Genomic DNA, 27850 nt, shown 5'->3' on the forward strand with positions numbered 1-27850 from the left:
ATAACATTACCACCACAAAAGGACTTCTATAACTGACAACCCCATTCTATAGTGTGTCTTTCAGATAATCTTACTGCAGTATTTTTAGTTGAAGAATAGAATGATATGTCGATATGTGAGGTCATTATCTTCATGGCCAGTGTGAAAGGTCACTCCATTGGGCAGTTTATTTATAAAAAGATGTGTAATGTACGTATCGCGAGAGAGGTATCAAAGCTATATTAACAGTAAGAGAAAAGTGAATAACATGGAAGCGGGATACCTTATCTAGCGAAAACAGTTGGTATATATGAAAAACACGAAAAGATGTGTAAAGCAACAGGGAGTCTTCATGAAGTGTCTGGTTAAGTAGTGACCGGTAGAAAAAGGCTTATATATCAAACGATGTACGTACATTGTATGTATCGGTGAAAACGGCCATCGCACGGAAAATTTTAATGTTTAAACATTTTATCTGATCTAAATAATTAGAGATATGCTTTAAGTATCTCGGTGTAACACATTTTATATATGTAGTAATATCAAGGGGAAATGTTTATCGATCAAAGCGATCTTTGGTTAAATTTCTGAATTGCGAAACTTCAAAAAATAAAGATTAAACACTACAATTATGACGTCAAAGGGCAGGGGAATAATGTTACGGATCTGTGTCAGCGAACTCGTTCAGTACAAAGATGTCACGGGTACTAGTTGCCGCAGTTGAAATACAATTAGTTCTGGAAGGTAGTGAATGTCACTTACAAGTTTTAGAGAAAATAAAAAAGGAATTCACTCACGCATGAAGAGCCTGGTTTAACATTATTGCATCAATAATGACACCCAAGCAGTCGTTACCATGGTGCAGCTTTAAATTATTTATATAGTTGCTTTACAGACATGGTGGCATTGATGAATAAAGTATTGGATCTATAACACTGTGCTATTCTGTTTGTGTGCATATATGAAGTGTTATTTGAAAAGGAATTGTTATTCAATTCTAAAAGATATTGCATGTTTGGAATACTTTTGCATGTCAACATGTGATACTTATGTGCATTTCTTTATTCAATACCGTTGAATATCACCATATGTATATGATCAAAGGTTTTTTATTTAAAATATTCGTGTATGAAATTCTTAATGATTTCGTATACTATTTACTAAAATAAATTTATTAACAATTTGATTTTAGCAACAGGTTTTTGAGAATATACGATGATTTTATCTTGACACTCTACGTCTTTGTAGATTTATGTTTTATCGTTGATTCTACTTTCTTCCTTTAAGCTTATCTAGATATGTCGTCTTAAGGGTTTGTGGCTGCTGAACCATGCTTACTATCTTATTTAAAATGAAGAAATACTGTGAACCGGCTACTTAATTTCGCGATTTCCATTTCAAAACAAATTTGCGAAGATTAACATTAGCTGATTTTGAAAACTGACTGTAAATTCCTATTAGAATCAATGGGGTGTATGTTATTGTTCGCGGAGATAGCATTTCGCGAATTTACCTAGATTGCAAAATTAGCGAAAGTAGATTGCAAGCGAAAGAAAGTTGGTTTACAGTACCATACAAACCATATTAAACAGCATATTCATATTTGCAGCATTACTGTGAGATAACGTATATTAATGTTAATAATGGGATCGGCTTTCATATACTGTATCTGTACATTATGATTAACAAACCCACGGAAATTTTCTCTGAAATACATTTGGTATAATCGTTTTAAGTGTTGACTCAGATTGCACTTAGTAGCTTAGTACTTTAACATGCCATCAGGATTAAAATAAGGTTTATAGTCATATCGTGTTTATCATCTCCGCTTTCTCATTTAAATCCACATCCCTTATTTATGTTTGAAATATTACAGATTCTAGGGTATACTAATGTACTTAAAAGTCATCTTAAAATCCTTCGAAATTGAGATTAGGAAATCCTGTTTCACCTCATCATTATATTAATCAATATCCGAATTGGTCTATGAATCCATCCCAAATATGAATTACATCAAATTCAATTTATCCGATGATTCCTATTATAAGAAGGTACTTGCTGCACAGCTGCAGAACCGTGTGATATCCGGATAAGCGAATCCTGTATATGATAAATTTCATAGAAAAAAGCCATGTATTACAAACACCACCGACATTTATATGACCTCATCCCATCTATGTGTCGTAGTCCAGTTAGATCACTGGAATGGGGATTTTTATACTCTTATTGGTGCAAAATAAGTGATTATAAATCTTAAATATCTTATGTGTCTGAAATATGCAAGTAGGTAAAGGGAGGAATCATTTTCTCTTGATTTAAAAACTGACGTTAAAATGGGATGAGCCTGATCATCGTTTGAACAACTGGACCCAAATACTTAAAATAACAATTATCAACTGAAGATAATCCTCAGGTTTACAATGATGGGAGGATTAGAGAATTTCGTCATGAAGGTTCCGTTACGTTGTAGTTGTAACATTTCGCGGAAGTGGAATGGAATTTATTCGCGGGCAATTATTTTCGGGATTTTACTATACAACCTTTTTGTGTTGTAAAACTAAGCATCTGGAAAAATGTCGCTGGTATTCCCGAATATGGGTGAATCCGCAAACTAAGCGAAATTGAAACCCCGCAAATATTAGTCATCCCGGTATTTGTCGCTCAGTACACCCTGATCAATTGATTTCCTTAACGTCGTAGTCTTTACCTTTCCAATACTTTTGTAAATTTTCACTGAGAGCGACCTAAATAACATATGTGTTTGTATGCATTATTTTTTATTATTATTTTAAATTTTGCCCTGTGACTTATCGCGGCAATACAATACGCTACTTCTGCATAGTGTCATATCAAGTATATAAAAACACACTGTATATAATGTGCTGGATGCTGATCGGATGCTATGAGCCCTTCTGTGGTATGCTTCAGCTGGATAACGCTATAATTTGACCATATGTGAACTAGCAACAGGGGAAAAACACACACGATACCACCATAGTATCTAAAAAAGCATATCAGTACCATTCATATGTATAAACGATCTTAGCTCTTTACAACACGTTAAGGAAAACAAAACAAAACTAAACCAATTCATTTTAGTTGCTGCTGGATTTCGGTGATTTCTGTAGATATTCCGACATTACACTCATCTGTCTAGCACAACATTGTTTATATATAAATCAATAAATACCCTATCATGATATCAAAAGCAGGTTTGAGTGATGCTTTTAGATTTGGTTGGTACAATTCCCAAACGTACGCCTTGCATAGTGTTAAACGATATGATATGTCGATTTGTATCATACGAATTCTCCTATCGAGTTTTAGAGACTTGCTGAGTGACATTTTACTATTACAATTTCAGTATTAGATCCAGCTAGAAAAGGTTTCAATTGTTTGTTCACCAAATCAGTAGCAACACTGTCTGAAAGCTGAGTAATAAGATATAGATAATGCAACAGCTATTACTTGTTTTTCTCTAGTGCTTTGGAAAAATATATACTTTCGCTCCTATCACATGTCATTTCATGGTAAGAAGAACGTTGCATTGAAAACTGATATTTTGATAAAACTCTTTTTATTATTTTTCTTTCGCTCAATACTAGGATAAGGCTCCAATCAAGAATATTTCTGTTGTGATATATAGCTATTTGTTGTGCTCTTCTTAAGTAACTGTTTTTCCGAATGAGCCATTTAAAACATTGCAAGTCTTTTAGTTGTTTAATGTGTGTGTATTTTCCTGAAGATAGGTGATTGTCTATACAGTTACGGATTGTTGAATACTTTAACAGTTTTCAACCTTTGTAATCTTAAGTAAGTTCAGACATACTGCAGTGATTTATTATATTAGTTTAGAACCCACACCAGTATCTAAAAAATATTCCGAATAATTGTGCTGTTCATTCGTCTTTTTGTATAGGCATTGATCTGTACGCTCGATTCAAGACCTATATAAAAAGACGACAGAACGACAGGATTACTCGGCACAAATGTGCCATTTATTACAAATTCTCATGAATGCATATTTATTATCATTTTTTAATTTTGTTAGTATACATCGGTAACAATCGATTTGGAATAAAATTGTTCAATCCACTAAAGGCAAGACATTTGACATTATTTAGTCCCTTGTTTGTCACAGTATCAAAGTGTTTATCCATTTGACATATTTTGCTGACGCCAAGCGAGCGCCCCCTTCCGGTGACCTATTTAAGTTCTACTTGACATACTTGACAGAAGATTTCACGTCCATTTACCGGATTACTGGTACTCAAGATAACACATTTTCTCACAAAGCATCGTGGCTAAGAATATAACTGTAATGACACATCATAATATGGTAATATAAGTATTCGGTAAATTCAGTTTTGCAAACGTTATATGTAAAAAGAACCACTTTGAAATTTAGAAGTTACTTGATACAAGAACACGTAGTTATATGCTAATTTAAAGCTTTAATACATCTCAACACATACTTTTATTATGTACAAACTTTCCTAGGTACATTGGGATTACACACGTGCTGCCCTCATCGTAGATTGATAGATAATATCTCCTTTCTAAGTTAAACAAATCCATGTATTGTCAAGACAAAAATAGATTCAACACAACATAAATATGAGGAAACCATTACCGATGAAATATTCATAAACTTCGTTAGGAATTAACAAAGAAGTTTTCTGAAAATATGCAACGTGGATTAGAACCAGACACTCCGGTAGAGTGAGGGTTGTCTTCTTAACCTATATCACTCCCACACCAATGTTTAGATATAACGTTTGTCACTCTTAATATCTTGTAACCGATAACTTGTCATCTTTGGAAATCATTTTTTGCTACGTTGTTATTGAAAACAGATGATATTTTCGCATATTAGCGGTTTTCAATGTTCAGAATATGGTTTATACATATATAACCATATATCAATATGTCGTGGATCGAATGGAAGCACATGTTGGACTCGATCGAAAAATAAAATGTGCTAGCACATATTTTAACGCAATCGGACCAAATGCTCGCGATCAAAGCCATGTCCTATCACAGAAAAAAGAACACTATGCAAGTGTTCTAACATATTGCAGCTACTATCAAATAACTTATGATTAATAGTTATCAAATTCTAACGACAAGGAGGTAATAAAAATCGTAGTTCGAACATTAAAGATAAGTTTTTTTAAGTTGTACAAAATTTTCGCTCTGTATTTATTAACGATGTAGGTCCATACTTTTTATTTATACTTTTGTATTTCGTTCTGTAATAACGGATTCACACACATGCCAAAACATATAAACTAAATAGTTCTGTAAAACATATGTTATACGCTGTATAGAATCTCAGTCAGAAAACGTTCTTTATATTTATAAAATGATAAAAAAAACTTCCTTTTTCAATCTATGCATGTTCAGATATGCAGGATAAGCACACTGAATGATATTTGTTTGTCTTTTGATAACCGGAGCGAATTAAAAGAAATGATATATCCGGTTTCTATGGGAATTCCTATCTTTGCTATAACTTTGCCTACCACACACCATTGGTTTTTCCGCTATTGCGAAAGTTTTCCGAGAGCTGACGTCCTAAATATTAGAATTTAGGTATTGCGCTAATATTGCGAAATATAGAGTCAGCCCAGACTCTTTTGTAATACCACATATAGACCATGCCAACAGACTTCCAGCATGCTTACCTTGTTATCATGGGTTTCGATCGATTCGTAATATTCCGTAAGGATGTGTAGATATACATTTGTACATATATTCTATTTAAAAAAGTGAAACCACATACCAAACACTCCAAGTATTATATAACAATGATAATATAAAGTAACGCCATAATATAAAAACTAGGCCATTTGTAATTAGTATTACCATATATACGAAAACTCGTTGCCAATTACTTACTCAAAATATACGATTTAACCCTTCATTGTAATAATTTTAAAGCGTTTTTATAATTCAAATATAAAAATCGAATAAAAATGGAGCAAAACAGACTTCTGCTAAATTCACCAAATCTTCTGTCTACTTACTCCAGTGTGTCATTATGGAATAAACATTGTCAAAAGTGTCTCTAGTCGAAACTGATTTTCAATTTTGAAGAAGCAGTTGCAACCATTGTTCATCATATTCCTTTTGCTGATAAATAGTGACTTTTAGCGTATACCAATTCTCTAGGGTTTCAGGAAGTAGTATTACGATAGTAGATGTGAAGAAACTCCATCCCTAAACGAACACTTTAGTTAAGCAATTTGCTATGAACTCATGTCGTAGTAATTAGCATAGTTGAGATGAACGGTGATAATTTACATGTACTTTTTACCACGGTACTTCGATAATACAAAACTACGAAACGGGACTCTTATATATATATATCTATGTCTATAAAGGATGAAATGAATATTTTTTGTGAACAGACATCTGTCCTATATCTATGCATATAGGTCACTTAACAAAGTGAAGTCCAAGAACGTGTCTGAACAGTCTGACTGACCCCGTGTTTTGGTCATATAAGGTCACAGATACTTGTGTCTTGGTAAAGTGTTTAGTCCCTAAAGTACTTCATATCCGTTGAAGTATCAGACACCAACACATTTAGCTACATGTAAGTACGTTAAATACAGTTCAAGGTTATAGTTATTGTACTTTGAATTATATTAGCGTCAGCAGAAAGTGCCAGTCACTTCTGTAAATAAGTGCAACTAGGTAACAAATACATTCTTCGGAACTCCTAAAAATAATTATTGTGCAATTATTGTTTTTTCGTTATTTATATCTTTTTCGGGGTGTGGGAGGGGGAGGGGGAAGGGGGAGGGGTTGGGGGAGGGGGTGGGGGGAAGGGTTGGGGGAGGGGGGTGTTGAGAGGGTCGCTAGTTTCCAAAATATTCTTTATAGTTCTATTGTCAATTACCAGTTCTTGTTTGGGATTTTATATTTGAGTTTGGATCACTGTATGTGTAATAAGTATAGTCCATGTGACTGAGATAATTCGTTCCTTTTTTCCAGTGATATTCCCTGATTCAAAGATATACATATGAACTGTTTTTTGTTGTTGTTGTTTTTTGTTCTGTTTTTGTTTTAAGGACATTGAATTCGGATATGATTTGGTTATATTGCCCGTGTTTATGCTATGGCAATAGAGATCAAGGTAGTTTTTTGAATTTCCACATTGATCCAAGTGTTCTTTCATTTTTTATATGATCATCGTTTATCATCACTATGTGGGGTACAAGTGTTCTTTCATTTTTTATATGATCATCGTTTATCATCACTATGTGGGGTACACCCTTACATTTTTTATATGATCATCGTTTATCATCACTATGTGAGGTACACCCTTACATTTTTTATATGATCATCGTTTATCATCACTATGTGAGGTACACCCTTACATTTTTTATATGATCATCGTTTATCATCACTATGTGGGGTACACCCTTACATTTTTTATATGATCATCGTTTATCATCACTATGTGGGGTACACCCTTACATTTTTATATGATCATCGTTTATCATCACTATGTGAGGTACACCCTTACATTTTTTATATGATCATCGTTTATCATCACTATGTGAGGTACACCCTTACATTTTTTATATGATCATCGTTTATCATCACTATGTGAGGTACACCCTTACATTTTTTTATATGATCATCGTTTATCATCACTATGTGAGGTACACCCTTACATTTTTTATATGATCATCGTTTATCATCACTATGTGAGGTACACCCTTACATTTTTTTATATGATCATCGTTTATCATCACTATGTGAGGTACACCCTTACATTTTTTATATGATCATCGTTTATCATCACTATGTGAGGTACACCCTTACATTTTTTATATGATCATCGTTTATCATCACTATGTGAGGTACACCCTTACATTTTTTATATGATCATCGTTTATCATCACTATGTGAGGTACACCCTTACATTTTTTATATGATCATCGTTTATCATCACTTATGTGAGGTACACCCTTACATTTTTATATGATCATCGTTTATCTATACTATTGAGGTACACCCTTACATTTTTTATATGATCATCGTTTATCATCACTATGTGAGGTACACCCTTACATTTTTTATATGATCATCGTTTATCATCACTATGTGAGGTACACCCTTACATTTTTTTATATGATCATCGTTTATCATCACTATGTGAGGTACACCCTTACATTTTTTTTATATGATATCATCACGACACCTTTATTTTCATCACTATGTGAGGTACACCCTTACATTTTTTTATATGATCATCGTTTTTATCATCACTATGTGAGGTACACCCTTACATTTTTATATGATCATCGTTTATCATCACTATGTGGGGTACACCCTTACATTTTTTATATGATCATCGTTTATCATCACTATATGAGGTACACCCTTACATTTTTTATATGATCATCGTTTATCATCACTATGTGAGGTACACCCTTACATTTTTTATATGATCATCGTTTATCATCACTATGTGAGGTACACCCTTACATTTTTTATATGATCATCGTTTATCATCACTATGTGAGGTACACCCTTACATTTTTTATATGATCATCGTTTATCATCACTATGTGGAGTACACCCTTACATTTTTTATATGATCATCGTTTATCATCACTATGTGAGGTACACCCTTACATTTTTTATATGATCATCGTTTATCATCACTATGTGAGGTACACCCTTACATTTTTTATATGATCATCGTTTATCATCACTATGTGGGGTACACCCTTACATTTTTTATATGATCATCGTTTATCATCACTATGTGGGGTACACCCTTACATTTTTTATATGATCATCGTTTATCATCACTATGTGAGGTACACCCTTACATTTTTTATATGATCATCGTTTATCATCACTATGTGGGGTACACCCTTACATTTTTATATGATCATCGTTTATCATCACTATGTGAGGTACACCCTTACATTTTTATATGATCATCGTTTATCATCACTATGTGAGGTACACCCTTACATTTTTATATGATCATCGTTTATCATCACTATGTGATGTACACCCTTACATTTTTATATGATCATCGTTTATCATCACTATGTGAGGTACACCCTTACATTTTTTATATGATCATCGTTTATCATCACTATGTGAGGTACACCCTTACATTTTTTATATGATCATCGTTTATCATCACTATGTGAGGTACACCCTTACATTTTTATATGATCATCGTTTATCATCACTATGTGAGGTACACCCTTACATTTTTTATATGATCATCGTTTATCATCACTATGTGAGGTACACCCTTACATTTTTTTATATGATCATCGTTTTTATCATCACTATGTGAGGTACACCCTTACATTTTTTATATGATCATCGTTTATCATCACTATGTGAGGTAAACCCTTATTTTTTACATTTTTTATATGATCATCGTTTATCATCACTATATGTGAGGTACACCCTTACACATTTTTTATATGATCATCGTTTATCATCACTATGTGAGGTACACCCTTATCGTTTATCATCACTATTTTTTATATGATCATCGTTTATCATCACACCCTATGTGAGGTACACCCTTACACATTTTTTATATGATCATCGTTTATCATCACTATGTGGGGTACACCCTTACATTTTTTATATGATCATCGTTTATCATCACTATGTGAGGTACACCCTTACATTTTTTATATGATCATCGTTTATCATCACTATGTGGGGTACACCCTTACATTTTTTATATGATCATCGTTTATCATCACTATGTGGGGTACACCCTTACATTTTTTATATGATCATCGTTTATCATCACTATGTGAGGTACACCCTTACATTTTTTATATGATCATCGTTTATCATCACTATGTGGGGTACACCCTTACATTTTTTATATGATCATCGTTTATCATCACTATGTGAGGTACACCCTTACATTTTTTTATATGATCATCGTTTATCATCACTATGTGAGGTACACCCTTACATTTTTTATATGATCATCGTTTATCATCACTATGTGAGGTACACCCTTACATTTTTTATATGATCATCGTTTATCATCACTATGTGAGGTACACCCTTACATTTTTTATATGATCATCGTTTATCATCACTATGTGAGGTACACCCTTACATTTTTTATATGATCATCGTTTATCATCACTATGTGAGGTACACCCTTACATTTTTTTTATATGATCATCGTTTATCATCACTATGTGAGGTACACCCTTACATTTTTATATGATCATCGTTTATCATCACTATGTGAGGTACACCCTTACATTTTTTATATGATCATCGTTTATCATCACTATGTGAGGTACACCCTTACATTTTTTATATGATCATCGTTTATCATCACTATGTGAGGTACACCCTTACATTTTTTATATGATCATCGTTTATCATCACTATGTGAGGTACACCCTTACATTTTTTATATGATCATCGTTTATCATCACTATGTGAGGTACACCCTTACATTTTTTATATGATCATCGTTTATCATCACTATGTGAGTACACCCTTACATTTTTTATATGATCATCGTTTATCATCACTATGTGAGGTACACCCTTACATTTTTTATATGATCATCGTTTATCATCACTATGTGAGGTACACCCTTACATTTTTTATATGATCATCGTTTATCATCACTATGTGGAGTACACCCTTACATTTTTTATATGACATCGTTTATCATCACTATGTGGGGTACACCCTTACATTTTTTATATGACATCGTTTATCATCACTATGTGGAGTACACCCTTACATTTTTTATATGACATCGTTTATCATCACTATGTGGAGTACACCCTTACATTTTTTATATGATCATCGTTTATCATCACTATGTGAGGTACACCCTTACATTTTTTATATGACATCGTTTATCATCACTATGTGAGGTACAGTGATACACCCTTACTCGAGGTTTTCGTATTTATTTACGCCTGGATGTAAGAAAAGGAAAACTCACGAGAAAAACCATTTATCATCTCCGACGTTAATGTAAACATGTTCTAGAGAAAAGTGTTCGATGTTCATGTGGTTTTTTTGTAATGTTTACATTGTAACCAAAACATTACGGGGTGGGCGACTTTTTTTTCTATTATTCGAGTAATTTAGTAAACGATGTATTTTCTGTGTTAGGGTAGACTTCACCATCGACGGGTTTATATTTTATATATGGTATTGATTTATTTTAGTGTCAGATTCTAGCAGCTAATGTTTTATAACTCTCGATTTTAATTTTAATTAACAAATAACATGTCAAGTACTTTCTAGTCTTATATCCTTATTTTAAACATCAAAATAATAACATTTATCATCAAAAGACTACTTTAAAAGATTAAAGAAATCTTTTCAAACAACTGACGTTTGTCATATTTAGTACATATTTCGACATAGATTTGTAAAGTTGCAGTAACGACAGTTGTCTGATAAACGATCTAATGTGATTGATGTTCCTTTAAAAGGGCGAAGCTTAGACATTAAATTTGTGTATGTAAATGTATTGTAATCACAATTTTAAATCATTAATCTAAACAGCGTTAAAGCATATCCATTAAAAACCGGTTGTATATTCGACCTCTTTGTCCTTATTGAATTCATTTTGAATCTAAATTACTATTTTGTTATAATTTTGATATTCCTCTTCATTAATTAATAGGTATAGCAACACATGATACAGACAGTTATAAATTACAAAAACAGATTCATACCATGCTTCGTAGTCTAATATATGAAGTGTCAAAATATTCTGTAGGAAAATCTGTTACAAGTTGTATGATTTTTTTGTTGTTGTTGAAAATTTACAACAGACAATAACATTTCCATGTCAACTTCATCACAGGTAGTAACATATAGTTCATATTCATGCTTCATTTTAATATTATAATATACACTAAAACCTGAAATACTAAGAGATTATAGGTTTATTTTCAAGCAAGGACTTATTGATATTATAATATATAAAATATAGAAAAATGCATGAATAGTATACAATGGACTATTTTCTAAGGCCATTGATATGACCTTCTGATTGGTCGATATTTTTCTTTCATAACTCTTATGACGAAAAATCTGACGAAATGACATATAAAAAAAACAAAAAAATATTTTATCGTGGTCATTGGTGTATTATATTGATCAATGGAATCGTTTATTAAATCTCAAAATACAATTAGAAACATTGCTGTTTCTATTTTTTTATTTTTTTAACTACATGTACATACCATAATATATCCACATATTCTCTAGACAATATCTCTATCCAAAGCAACTATGGTAAATCGTAAATGTTACGTTATTATGACAAACAATTATGGAGAAAATTTTATGAAAGGATTTGTGCAGTCAAAAATGATAATTTATTTGATCGTGGAAATGGCTTTATTAGCACGTAGAAACCTCTCCGTATCGCGCGAGACCGGAATAACCCGTAAGCCGTCGATTTCGAGGTCAATTTTTCTGACCGCCCGATTGTGCATATTTTCTAGCCCTAAACCGGAACTGACGTTAGTCGGTGACTTATAACTGTACTATTACTGATCATGATGTGGTATCATTTATATCGACGGTCACAGAAAAAAACTGATCAACTATCTTTATGGTTACTTTAGAGTGAATTTAATCGTACAATAACTTTGGCTCGAATGTAAATAACTAAAAGAGTGAAATTCGATGTTTCAAATACTAAAGTGTATGCTCTAATTGGAGGTATCGGCGTGTAATTATGAAAGAAAAATCCACGCAGAAAGTTTCGGATTTTTTGTCGGGGAGTTCAGCAACGATTAAGTTTTAATAAGATAACATTTTGTCTGTATCTTTGATACATTGTGAATTGCAAAGTTTGTAACTGTAAATTGAAATTTTACATAATAATTAAAGAACTCCATGATTAAAGCATCAAGGATATGATGCTTGACGTAAACACACCGATGATTGATCATTACAAACATTGTGTTGTGTGTTGCTAACCGAATTTATTGAGATACATTTATTACAATACCGTCATACGTTCCAAAACGTGGAAGAAAGAATTTATTTAACTATTAAGATATTGTGCAAAAGAAACAAACTTTTTTCAGACCGTGCGGTCGCTGTCAAATTTTAATCGATATACGAATAGATACAACGATATAAATATATAATTAGCCATGTCTGGTTTGATGGTTATGTAATACCTGGACCAGGATGTTGTTTACCTGTACACAGCGCCATTCATCAACTCACCTGTAATAAGTTGATGAAGGCCAAAGGCCGAGTGCAATATAATTTTTGTTGATTACCATCACCGAGGGGTAAATATTATGAACTAGAGCACAGTAACCATGGAATATTTGTTTTATTACATAATCACCAGTTTTTCAGTTGAATATTTTTTTATAAAACGAATACGACAATCACTTAACAAAATCACCAACACCTTACCGTACGGGAAAAACCTTAATATCCTATTGAAGATTGACGTATAGCCCACGTACGTCACGTTGTAACTCCGGTTTGGATGTCTTATTGTCTGTTTTCACATTATTAGACCTGCTTGCAGCCTTTTGATCTAATACATTCATCGTGTTCGTCCTTTACTCGGTACAGTAAACGTCTGCATGACGTGCTTGATTCGAGATCTATAAATCCAGCGCGAAATTGAGCGTGAACCTTTGTAACGTCATGATAACGTAACTCACTGTTACTCGCAGTTCCTCGGAAGTTTTCTACAAAACTGAACAACAACAGCGAGGTGTTCCTAAAGCCGTGCAATATAACATTTCGAACCGTGCAATATAACGTTTCCATGGAAGCGTGCAATATAACTTCGAACCGTGCAATATAACAAGGTTTTATTGAACGGTCGGTGTAATAGTTGAAAATATTATATTTCTTCATATAAAGATTGGTGTAAACAAATTATGTAATAAAATGTGTCCATAGAAGCGTTCAATATAACTTCGAACCGTGCAATATAACAAGGTTTTATAGAACGGTCGGGATAATTGTTGAAAATATTATATTTCCTCATATATAGATTGATGTAAACAAATCTTGTAATAAATATGTATATATATTATCTAAATCTCAGTCCAGACTGATCCGAACATCATTTTGATATTGCTATCAAATTTGACTGATTATCTAATCTAAAGTTAGATATATGCTTGTTTGAATGTTTGAAATGGTGTAAATGGAATGATTTGAAACTGAATTTACTCGAAATACTCAAATTGTAGATCTTACGTATACGTATATATGCTGTATACATGTATAGTACAAGGATTACCTTTTGTAGCCGCGGACTACTCTGACATCACAAGACCACGTGACCGCCTAGCTCATTATCTCTGAACCGTAGTCCACACTACCCGTAACTAACCGATAGCGCTAAAAGCTTGGTGATTTGTTGGATGGGACTTGGTTTTTCATTCATCGAAAGCAATATCCTGACGTATTATAAAAAAGAAAAGTTGTTGGCTGCACAAATCCTTTAAGTCAATGTAGATTTTTGTGATAAAGCATCAATTTCCGATTAAGCAATACTCCAAATGGACGCTGTGGATGTCTGCTATTCCACTTACAAGTTAATTACGTCCCAGTAAACTGTAGAGGTTAAATCGGTATGTAAACACACTCGCTTCCTCACTAGTGTTTAACACTCTCAGCGGCGATAAAGAGCAAATCGTCTGCTGTTTCCCCCTGTTTTAAGCGATACGATCTACTACCAGTAAGAAAAACACGTGTTTAGGACATAGCCACCACGCAGCTATAACGACTTTTAAATGTTCCATCGATTCAGTGGTATTGTTGCTTTAAACAGAGACGTTTATGTGATAATCTTGTTTCGCGAAATTCTGTTTCCGCGGTATCAGTGGTACTTTATAGGCTATAGCCTTATTTAAATGCTAAACCATTTCACAGTTATCTTATATATTTTATTTAAGGGTGATATTATTATCTAATTTTATCGTGTTTTTTTGCGATGATGGGATACTGTTAAATACTGTTAAAAGATATCATTTCGGTATTACCGCATTCTGATTGTTATAGTATGACATTCTAGATGCACATATTGAATTATCATTGATAGATTGTTATCCGTAATTAGATAAAGAGCTTACTAAAGGATAACTGTGCCTTCTATAAAATTATAACCTTTTAGTTTCTACATCTAGTTGTCACATATGCCGCAATATACAACTATACAGTGAGATATCTTTGCCTAGCTAAAACATCAATCATCAAAATCTTAAATATGGCCATCAGTAACAATATAATGTATTATATTCACTTAGCTGTAATAACATTCTCATTATGGAAGTGAATAGACTGGTTTGCTCTTTGGTAGTAAAATATAATTGGATAGGGGTGTGCTTGTTCTGTATTTCTGGGACAAGGTTTCATTGACATGTCCGTAAAACAGTCAAGAGTTCCACTACAAAGGGCTACGACACGAACATACTGCAGTCTCCCAAAAGCACACACTCATTACATACCCACGACAAGAACATACTGCAGTCTACCAAAACACACACTCATTACATACCCACAACTCGAACGTACTGCAGTCTCCCAATAGCACGCACTCATTACATTCCCACGACAAGAACATACTGCAGTCTCCCAAAACACACACTCATTACATACCCACAACAAGAATATACTGGAGTCTCCCAAAACACACACACACCTCACTTTCGCAACATAATGCATACACGGGTGCCCGTGCTTATATGACCACGGCCGTTACACTTGGTATACATTTTTACAGTTGTTCAAGAATTCTAAATTTAGTCAAATCCTCAAAGAGAAAGTATTGCTGAAAAAAATCCCAATGCTCTTCTGTTATTTGTAAAACTTTACATAGTTCATGTATATATCCCTTTGAAGAAAACGATTTAAATACTCTATACAGATAGAATAAAATCGTCGTTGGATGTACCAGACGAACATGCAATCTCATCCAAAATGCTGACAATATAGATAAATGGCCATGATAGGAAAAAGTTCTGTGTAGTTGCGAGTTTCCTAATGTGTAAAACGTATAACAAGACAGCTAAATATACAATAAGACAACTAGCTTAGCTGGCGTGGGTCCAAGTACACTCTCTCATAGTTTATCAGTCTGAATGCAAAAACAACCGGTTCAAACTAGTGTAAATATTTCATTAGTATCCTTTCATTAACATATTACCGCTATTTTGATATATTCACCTGATTTTTCCGGTTGAGAATTAACTGTGCATGCATGCATACCTATGTATTCTTAACCTAATTTCCTGAATTGGTGATGTTTTCTTCTAATGATTCACGTAACTATATGTAATTATTCGTATTCAAACGTTTGTCTATTCATTATAATTATGTCATTATTCTTGCATGCTATGTGCTGCCAATGTTGTAATTATTCTGTTTACATCACATGAACTTTTTTGTATTTTTAGTTAAAATCAACTTTGAAGCATATGGAAAATAAAAACGTCTTGCGTTCACACGAAATAATACCGCAAGCGAACGCAATATTTTTTTACATTAACATGTCCGCTGTAGCCATAGCATTAAGGTGATGATAAGCGTTATATGTTTTCTTTATGGGCAACTGACCATCGCTAGTTAAAATATTAAAATTGCTAATGAGCATCTGCAATAGTTTTGCCTCTGTGTTATGTTTGAGTATAAGTTTCAAACTGAAGGGGCGGTAATTCTCATAAAGACTAAGGGTATGATGGCTAGTCAATTTGATATTATCTAATATCAATATTGCCTTCTCCACTTCTCAACACATCATACACTAATCTTACTTCCATTTGTTCTCTTTCTCACCATCTATTTCTTTTGGAAATGATATGTTTTAACAGCTGTTGATATCGTATCATCTCAATTTTTATCCACCTTATACATTCATATCAAACGGTAGCCTCATGTGCCATTCAAAATGATATCGGCATTAAAGTTTAATTGGTATGGTACTATTTCATGATATGAGTAGCTGTTTTGATATCTTAAATCGGTTGTGATTTTAAAAGCTAAACACAAAAAACAACCTAGTTTTTGTATTACCGAACTGATTTCGGAAACATTTTTTTTTTTACATTTTAAAATTATATTGTGAGGTGTATAACCTTTTTAACAAATAGTGTTTGTTGATAATCTAAATGGTTTACGTGTCGTATGTTTAATTATCTCTGCCTTTTCGTTTTAGTCGGATAAAGAAGTGCGGTAAAATATTTTGTAATAATCTTTTGGAAGTTTAAAGTCTTCAATAAAAAGATTAATAAAAATGGTAGAAATTAGATAAGCATATTATTATAAAATCATTTACATGACTTGAAATATATAAATTCAATTATATGATGGAGATATAAGATAGTACGTTGTGTAACGATTCCGACTTTTAACCTGATAGATATTTATCGTGATGACAAGGCACACAATAGTATCATTTAATTTACCTTCATTCATATTTTCTTTATGTCAAGTCAGGTAGGATTCATCAGCTTTAAGGTTGATGACTCTCCAAAATTAAGAACATTTTTTAAATTTTGATAATTAGATATCGTTTTTATTTCATTTTTTGAAATCCATATGGAATATAAACCCTATTATACTGATAGTAGAATGAGTTCATTTGTAAGGGACTATTAGCATCTAAAATTTCCTCAACATCATTTTAACAAAATTAATTACATGATAATCTTTTTGAAAAACTATCACCAATGGACCATGTTTTTTCCAGCTTTGCCTGGAACACTACGTCTTGTGGACGGGGTATCAAGGATGATAGGCCTTTTGGAGATGTATTACGATGGAGAATGGGGATCTGTGTGTGGGAAAGACTTCAGCATGAACGAGGCCATTGTGGCGTGTAGACAGATGGGTTACAGGTAAGATACATCAGTATACAGGACAAAGACTTCAGTATGAACGAGGTCATTGTGGCATGTAGACAGATGGGCTACAGGTAAGATACATCAGTATACAGGACAAAGACTTCAGTAGAACGAGGCCATTGTGGCATTTAGACAAATGGGTTACAGGTAAGATACATCAGTATACAGGACAAAGACTTCAGCATGAACAAGGCCATTGTGGCATGTAGACAGATGGGCTACAGGTTAGATACATCAGTATACGGGACAAAGACGTCAGCATGAACAAGGCCATTGTGGCATGTAGACAGATGGGCTACAGGTAAGATACATCAGTATATGTGACAAAGACTTCAGTATGAACGAGGCCATTGTAGCATGTAGACAGATGAGCTACAGGTAAGATACATCAGTATACGTGACAAAAACATCAGCATGAACGAGGTCATTGTGGCATGTAGACAGATGGGCTACAGGTAAGATATTCCAGTATATGTGATAAAGACATCAGTATGAACGAGGTCATTGTGGCATGTAGGCAGATGGGCTACAGGTAAGATACTTCAGTATACAGGACAAAGACTTCAGTATGAACGAGGTCATTGTGACATGTAGACAGATGGGCTACAGGTAAGATATTTCAGTATATGTGATAAAGACATCAGTATGAACGAGGTCATTGTGGCATGTAGGCAGATGGGCTACAGGTAAGATACATCAGTATACAGGAAAAAGACTTCGGTATGAATGAGGTCATTGTGGCATGTAGACAGATGAGCTACAGGTAAGATACTTCAGTATACAGGAAAAAGACTTTAGTATGAATTTGGTCATTGTGGCGTGTAGACAAATAGGTTACAGGTAAGATACATCAGTATACAGGACAAAGATTTCAGTAGAACGAGGCCATTTTGACATGTAGACAGATGGGCTACAGGTAAGATACATCAGTATACGTGACAAAGAGTTCAGTATGAACGAGGTCATTGTGGCATGTAGACAGATGGGCTACAGGTAAGATACATCAGTATACAGGACAAAGATTTCAGCATGAACGAGGTCATTGTGGCATGTAGACAGATGGGCTATAGGTAAGACAATCAGTATATAGGACAAAGACTTCAGTATGAACGAGTCAATAATTCCCTATGATCAAATAGGTCATTGGTGAGGTTGATGATCAATGTGTATGAAAATGCCCTTTAATCACATGGGGATAATTGTGGTGAAATATATCAGTAAGAAACGACTTCAGTATGAACGAGTCAACAATGGTATGCGATAGAATGGTGTAAATGTGAGGTAGATCAGAGTATGGGAAACAGCTTAGTCTTGACGAAGCTTTTTGGCCCTGTGATGGACACTAGGCAAGATAGATACTTGCGCACATGCGCTGGAAAAATTTCAATACAAACTGTGGCGGCTAAAGTGTTATATAGACAGATGTATTACAGGTAGGCCTAAGATATACAGTTAAAACATATGTTTTTTATCTGTCAAAGTAGCATACCATATGATTGCCATGTTTATATGGACTTAAGAGCTACTTTTCAACCACGTTTCACTCCATCGATATAAAATACTATTTCTGTGCGTAGTACCAAGTAAACGTTATGAAGTTTCAATTTGACCTATCAAAACAGGCAACGAGCATTGACCGCATGAAATGTTAGTCAATGAAAACGTATCATGAGTTGGGGTTTTGGTGTGGACGGAATGATCGTCAATGGTTGTAATTCTTATTCGATTGAAATTACATATATATGCTATTGTCAAATATATAAAGATACGGTTGAAATTTATATATCATGCATGACTGAGATAAGGTTTTCCTATCTCCTATTACCTAATATTTGGTATTCTCTTTTTAAAAAACTGACCGATTTGAGCTATATTTGTTATCTTATTTTTTCCAGATATGGTGAATATGCATTTGGTGTTCAAGTGGGTACGGGGCCAGTCTGGGGTCCATTCGAATGTTCTGAGGCTAGGACAGAGAATGATCTACTAGACTGTGACCACGATATGGGAGAGGTCGAGTGTAACCATGGACAGGACGTCTGGTTAACATGCGTACCAGACTCAGGAACGACAACTCCAAGTGCTGCGGAGGGTAATTATTATACACTTCTTATCGTAAAGACGGTTATGTTTATTGATTTCCATTTTATTGATATTCATCATCTGATTTACGGTTGACTCGTGTTCATCATTGTGATTTCCATTTCACTGATGTTCATCATTTTGATTTCCATTTATTGATGTTCATCATTGTGATTTAAACATTGATCGCCATCATTTTTTTTGGTTATAGTGTAACAATTTATTAATTTTCCCATTAATGACTCTTTTTAAAGAAAAAAAAAAGAAGGAGAACAAACAAAAAATGTTGATCGTCCTAATTATGCATGGTTGATTTTATTGTTTGATATTTTATTGTAAAATAATACAAATAGGATATCATATCGTAATACTATAAACGTGCAATGGCATACTATTTAAGGTATATGATAATACTACATAAACAATACTGTATAGCGCTTTAATTCGCATATTTTTAATTATTGTTCATTCGTGCGTCAGTGAATTTTTGAATTATTTTCTGGTGTTGCATTTTGAGGATTTCAGTGACAACGCGAATAAAGCGAAATTTAACCCCTCCATACAGTACAATAATAATATAAACATATACTGAACCAATACTATGCATTTATGGCCCCGGTGACAGTGTAATATTGAGGTTTCTTTCATACCTACACGTGTAATACTGGCTGGTATAGGGCAATACATTCATGTCGCCTGAGGCTGTATTGCATGGCTACCCATGCGATAAAGCTTCGTGACGTCACGGCGTCAACAAAATTTTTTTTCGCAAATATGACTGGTTTTACTATAAAAGATGCAAACAAAGGAATTGGTGTTGAAAGTATCACGTAATTTTTCTTGTATGGAAAATTGACTTCCAGTCGTGGATTTTTTCGAATTTATTTCAAAATGGCGGGATATTATAGTAGTAAAATCGCAATAAAACGTCGAGGTACGAAAGAAAATACTCTTTCATAAGTGGATATGAAGGATAGGGATATTCTACCCTCAGGATCACAAAATGTTGCAAATCTCTCTGCAAGCCTCGGGTTTTACTACATTTTGTGACCCTCGGGTAGATTATCCCTACCTTCATACCTACATATGAAAGAGTCTTATATTATTAACCCGAAGTTGTAATATTTCCCGAGGACTTGCCCGAGAGAAATAATACGTCTGAGGGTAAATGAACCTTCTTATTACACTGCCACATGGGACATAAATTGTTTATTATACCGAAGTACCGAAAATTCGCGATTCGCTATTCTGGATTAAATATTCCTTAAACTTGCGATGAGTGAAAAGTGGCGTTTTACTCATCGTCTGTCATTGTTGTACAATCGGAAGGTAAAATAACTCTGTGTGAAAGATGGGCGGTCACTACAGGGGCACGCGCCCCAGGGAAATACGATGTTTTATTTCCCCGAGGGAAATACGACGTATTTGTGTTATGTGTTTCAACTTATCACAGACACTGTTATAAACATGAGGTATAATGATATAAGACTCTTTTATTTGTGAATATGAAAGATAGGGATAATCTACCCGAGGGTCACAAAATGTTTGTATATTTTGCGATCCCGAGGGTAGAATATCCCTATCCTTCATATCCACGTATGAAAGAGTATTTTTATCTCATACCTCAGCGTTTTATTGCAATTTTACTACTCTGATTTTCCGCTATTTTGAAACAAATTTAAACAAAAAACCGCGACTGCAAGTCAATTCTCCAAATTCGAAAAATGTGTGATATTTTCAACCCGTTTCCTGCTGTTTGTATCTTTTAAGTAAATACAGCCTAGTTTGTAGAAAAAAGTTATTTTGTTGTCGCTGTGACGTCATGAGGCTTTATTGCATGGGTAGGTATGCAATACAGCCTCATGCGACACGAGTGTATTTCCCTAGACCAGCCAATATTACACTTGTAGGTACGAGAGAATATGATATATGATATCACTATGACATGTACTGAAAAATTATCATGATATATGATAATACTTTAATGTATAATAATACAATTAATTAAAATATATATCACTGCTATAATATTATATGATGATACTATATTATCAAATGCTAATATTATAATATATAATATACTATGATATATGATAATGCAGTAGTATAATATTGCTATGATATGTGCACTTGAAGGGGATGTTCGATTGATCAATACCAAAGACGGCAATAGCTGGGCTGGCCGAGTAGAGATATACCATGATGGTCAATGGGGTACTGTTTGTGACGACCGATTTGACATTGCTGATGCTCGTGTTGTGTGTAGACAGTTAGGTTACAGGTAAGTCACATTAAGTTAGTATAGAAAGGTAGGTTAAAGGTAAGTCACATGTAGGTTGTATTGACAGTTAGATTTGGTAAGTCACATGTAGTTAGTGCAGACAGGTAGGTTACAGGTAAGTCATATGTAGGTAGTATAGACAGGTAGGTTACAGGTAAGTCACATGTAGGTAGTAAAGACAGGTAGGTTACAGGTAAGTCACATGTAGGTAGTAAAGACAGGTAGGTTACAGGTAAGTCACATGTAGGTAGTATAGACAGGTAGGTTACAGGTAAGTCAAATATAGGTAGTAAAGACAGGTAGGTTACAGATAAGTCACATGTAGGTAGTATAGACAGGTAGGTTACAGGTAAGTCACATGTAGGTAGTAAAGACAGGTAGGTTACAGGTAAGTCACATGTAGGTAGTATAGACAGGTAGGTTACAGGTAAGTCACATGTAGGTAGTATAGACAGGTAGGTTACAGGTAAGTCACATGTAGTTAGTATAGACAGGTAGGTTACAGGTAAGTCACATGTAGGTAGTAAAGACAGGTAGGTTACAGGTAAGTCACATGTAGGTAGTAAAGACAGGTAGGTTACAGGTAAGTCACATGTAGGTAGTATAGACAGGTAGGTTACAGGTAAGTCAAATGTAGGTAGTAAAGACAGGTAGGTTACAGATAAGTCACATGTAGGTAGTATAGACAGGTAGGTTACAGGTAAGTCACATGTAGGTAGTAAAGACAGGTAGGTTACAGGTAAGTCACATGTAGTTAGTATAGACAGGTAGGTTACAGGTAAGTCACATGTAGTTAGTATAGACAGGTAGGTTACAGGTAAGTCACATGTAGGTTGTAAAGACAGGTAGGTTACAGGTAAGTCACATGTGAGTAGTATAGACAGGTAGGTTACAGGTAAGTCACATGTAGGTAGTATAGACAGGTAGGTTACAGGTAAGTCACATGTAGAAAGTATAGACAGAAAGGTTACATGTAAGTCACATGTGGGTAAAATAAATGGTTAGGTTACAGGTAAGTCACATATGGGTAAAATAAATGGTATGTATTTCTGTTATTGTCAAAGATTCATTGATATACATGTATATGCATAATGAGAAAACACTAGTACACCTTCACTAATATTATGATCCGGGACGTGGTTTCATGCCCTCAAATTTAACATTTACTTATTTACGGAGATCATTTATGTGGCTGCAGCTTAACAGTTCTATCAACATAGATTGATTACGCCAATAAAAACGTCTGATTTAATTACCAATACCAAGGTGAATTAGTCTGATTCTAAATAACAGAGGTAGATTTAATACTACTGTAAAAAGTATTGAAGACAGCATATTCTATTGGTCACATCCATGTATATGTTTTTCATTTATCATTTATAATTATCATTTATCATTTTCCTTTTTACAATTTTCATTTATCCGATAATTTGATTTATCAAGCGGTGCAGCTAGAGCGCGGCCAGAAGCGTTTTACGGACAGGGTAGTGATCCTACCTGGATGGACGATGTCAATTGTAGCGGGGAGGAATCCCGTCTGGATCAATGTAATTTCGCTGGATGGGGCACGGAGGATTGTTCTCACGGGGAGGACGTCGGTGTAGAATGTATCAGTGTCGAGACCACACCAGCCGGTATGGAAGGTAAGATTTTTTTTCTCTAAGCTGTGTTATGAATAATATTTTGTAATATGTGTCGTAATGTTGATACTGTTCAATCAAGAAGGATTTATAATATGATAGCTTTAATAGAACAAAACTTTTAAGAAGTAGTAGAGTTGCATTGCATATTGTTTAATTTTACAATGTGTGATAAAATCTCAAAATGAATTTCGGCTGTATTGCTGCTAAACGTCATAGTGGTTATATTTAATATACAGTAAATGATTACATAGTGTTAAAAAGTAGTCAAGCAATGACATACATCTTCATTTCAGAGTTTTACCGTATTAGTAAATTCGTAGATATATAATATTAGAGACAAGAACTGTTGATAACGCATACATTATTTAATGTTAGTAAAGTTTTATCTATGACTTTGAATAATGTCCCAACAGAAGAGTTTCAATAAATTACAAACGAAATAACAGTTCAACAATTTGCACAGTTATGGCAACTGTTACATTAATCAAGTTAAAAATATCAGTTTGTTTTTAATACCTTCTATACATTTTTTATTAGTTGAAAATCGTTTGAATTTTGAAAAAAATATAGGATTAAGTTTTACAATTTAAATATATTACAAAATAATATAATATCTTATCATTTTGAGGATAAGTTTCCGCAACAAAGGCACCACATCTCCTACATGATAATCGGTGTTGCGTGATGTGTAAATATTGAACATATTAGCTTCTTAATTCGATTTCAAGAGAAAAATTATATTTTAAAGGACACCGAATTGGTCACCCATTGCAAATAGCACTTGTTTTCATTGTGTTAATTAATTGACAAAATTTAGATGAGATGCTATTTAAACCGTTATTAGTATTATTCTCATTATCGATGATTTCAATGTACAGTATGTCATTCGTTTTTAATTAAATATTCAATTCACATTTAACTCGGAAACATCAATGGAATTATATTCCCTGGAATTTCGTTTTATTTCTTTATTTTCCCCCACACTTTATATCATGCTTTATTTCGTTTGTGACAGGATCACTCCGACTAGCAGACGGTAACTCCCCGTTTGAGGGCCGGGTTGAAATATACCATGACGGTAGATGGGGCACAGTATGTGATGATGGCTGGGACAACAATGATGCCAGAGTCGTCTGCCGACAGTTAGGATATCTGTATGTATACTTTGTACTTATAATATCAAATGATCGTGGTTCGTGTTACGAGTTTTTAAAATAATTAGTAAGTAAAAATGACGTATCAGCCAAGTTGTTAGTATTTTTATATTCGGAGTTAGACATTATTTACGAAGCAAAAACCCAAAAGTTTGCGCACAATGTACATTTAATGGCATGCGGATTATTCCACACATCAATTTTTACTACTTATTTACTTATATACCATAAAAGAAAAAAGTGTGCGGTTTGTAAAGCTAGCAAATAAGGATAATAAAATAATGAATAGATAAAATTTGAAAAATGTCGATGGTGTTAGTGGTGGAACGTACACACGAGAAGCACAACACGGGCAGGGCCAGGAACCAACATGGATGGATGACGTAGAATGTATTGGAACAGAATCGAGACTGGACAGATGTTCATTCCCAGGCTGGGGAGTTGAGAACTGTGGACACAGTGAAGACGCTGGGGTTATTTGTGAACCTCCTTATTCAACAATGGAACCCCCGACCACAACACCAGGAGGTATATATATCAAATGGATTCTATTGGGACTAATTCATGTATACCGTGATATCTGAGAGCATTGGGCGGTACTTTTATCACCAGCGGTAATGGAACTCTTCCTAATCTTCCCGCTAAAATGACGTGTGCGCGGGAGATTACCTTTTAACGTCATTCCATCAACAAGAAAAACAACAGTCCCGCACAAATATTATCGGGTATCACGTGGTACGTGAATTATTCCCTTTCAGAGTTAGGGGACACGTTGATTAATGTCTCCATGGCAAACGTTTAGAAACAGCTCATTCATGTCATTTGAAAAAATATGAAATTGGATGTACTCTTGAAAACTAGTAAACATAACCTTCAATTGCTATCATGATTTTTTACTCTGATGATTATGTTAGGACTAACCTGCATAGGTGTTTTATGTTATGAAGATATAACACAAAAATCTGTGTGTACTCTTAAGAACTGCGAAGCGGTTTATGATAAGATCATATAATCAATTTTTGTGTGTGTTTGTTATGTCTCAATAACATTAATAATCTATTCAAATTAATGATAATGATTTTGCAATTAAAATTCAATTTAGTAAAGAAAGTATCTTCATTATTCAAAATGAATTTTAGGACCCTTTTGTCTATGATATCATTACGCCGATATCTCAGTCAGATAGAAACGACGTTACAAACGGCGACGCCATTTTTTGCCTTTATGGGCTGATAAAGTAATTTTTAAGCCAATGAAAATGCTCGTTACTAGCAAAATTGAATTATATGTATCTAAAACATTATACTTATATTCCATCTTTGCAGAGTTAAATACCTTTGGGGAAGGAATCAATTGTGACAATTTTTTGTAAACAAAATTTACTTTATTTTGTCTGAAAGAATATTAAGTGACACTCGCAAACACATTGTTTCACATCGATACTTACTCATAAGGACAGATAACTCTTTGATATGCAAAGACGGAACTGTGTAAATAAGTACATATATGTCTCGAAGCTTTATTTTTTTCGGAAGTATACACTCCTGATATGATTTATTCTTAGCTAATGATATTGTATTTGATTCAAGGCGGTGTACTTTTTATTTGTTCCAGACAATTTGCATTGCCCGTTTTTGTACTGGAGATATTATTGATTTATTTTTGGCATTGTTCTAAACATTGTACTTTTATGTTTTATAAAATTTGCTGTTTTGCTTTAGGTGACGTCACGAGGGTACGTTTGATTGGAGGAAGCAATGACGGTGAAGGTCGCGTGGAAGTGTACCGTGAAAATGAGTGGGGTACCATTTGTGATGATTATTGGGACAACAGTGACGCTACAGTCATTTGCAGGATGCTGGGATATTCGTAAGTGTTTTCCTCTCGTCACAAATATATCTTATTTCATTTTCCATTGATTAAAAGAATTTAAAATAGGTTAAGGAACATTTATATTTGGTCTGTACTTTGGTGTGAAATAGAAAATGTTGTTTACTATATCTCTAGGCATTGAAGGATAATATAATAAACCCCGGGGATTTTGGTTGTTAGAAGAACGAGTAATCATTGCATTTATACCTAAACTTTATCTGACGATGCTTAAGTTTTAATTAAAGTTTAATCCATTTTGATCATTATACTTGTTAAGCATGTTGGTTGCCTAAAAAGGTAGTATGACATTCGCTCACGGAAGCAGGTAATTTAATTACGTGAATTTGAATTATGAATCAAGACACAAGATTCTATCCAATCTCAATCCTATTTAATCAGTGTTGCAGGCTTCCAGCCAGCGCACAAGTCTACTGTACATGTATATTACAAAACAAATAATATTCACCTTTGTTTTCAGATCGGGCGTAGGCAAACGTGAAGCCTATTTTGGATCAGGGACCGGACAGATATGGTTGGATAACGTAAACTGTACTGGGACGGAAAGAGATATCAGCTTATGTCAACACAGAGGCTGGGGTGTGGAGGACTGTAGCCATAGCGAGGATGCTGGGGTTATATGCTCAGGTTCGTTAGGCCACACAACTTACTCTCCATTAAACAATTATCGGTTGTTAAGTTCTTTGAATTAAGTCACACATGGAATTACGCTGAATTTTGTTGTCTAAATCTCATCTTATATATTTTGTTATACATTTACGCTGTATTCCATATACTCGGTTATAGCGAAAACGGGCCAAATCGATAGGGTAACATCGAAATGTTGATTGAGTACGTCACAATCATGACTAATCGACACTACTCGGCAACTTCCGCCGGTGTCCGTATCTGGTCATCTGGTCGTCTGCGGAGATTGAAACAGAC

At 34.1% G+C, this 27850-nt stretch overlaps 1 protein-coding gene across 3 annotated transcripts in view; it reads left to right on the plus strand.

Annotated features, from left to right (window-relative positions):
- The window catches only part of LOC138321037 (scavenger receptor cysteine-rich domain-containing protein DMBT1-like), a 95833-nt gene that overhangs the window by 1567 nt on the left and 66416 nt on the right, over nt 1–27850 (plus strand). For all 3 annotated transcript variants that reach the window (XM_069264429.1, XM_069264430.1, XM_069264431.1), the window contains exons 2-9: nt 17723–17870; nt 19772–19968; nt 22095–22239; nt 23683–23882; nt 24898–25036; nt 25356–25564; nt 26758–26905; nt 27387–27553. In XM_069264429.1, coding sequence (XP_069120530.1) covers nt 17723–17870; nt 19772–19968; nt 22095–22239; nt 23683–23882; nt 24898–25036; nt 25356–25564; nt 26758–26905; nt 27387–27553 — 1353 coding nt within the window. The remainder of the gene's footprint in view (nt 1–17722; nt 17871–19771; nt 19969–22094; nt 22240–23682; nt 23883–24897; nt 25037–25355; nt 25565–26757; nt 26906–27386; nt 27554–27850) is intronic.

This window comes from Argopecten irradians, chromosome 4 (assembly GCF_041381155.1).
Source record: "Argopecten irradians isolate NY chromosome 4, Ai_NY, whole genome shotgun sequence".
Taxonomy (NCBI): domain Eukaryota; kingdom Metazoa; phylum Mollusca; class Bivalvia; order Pectinida; family Pectinidae; genus Argopecten; species Argopecten irradians.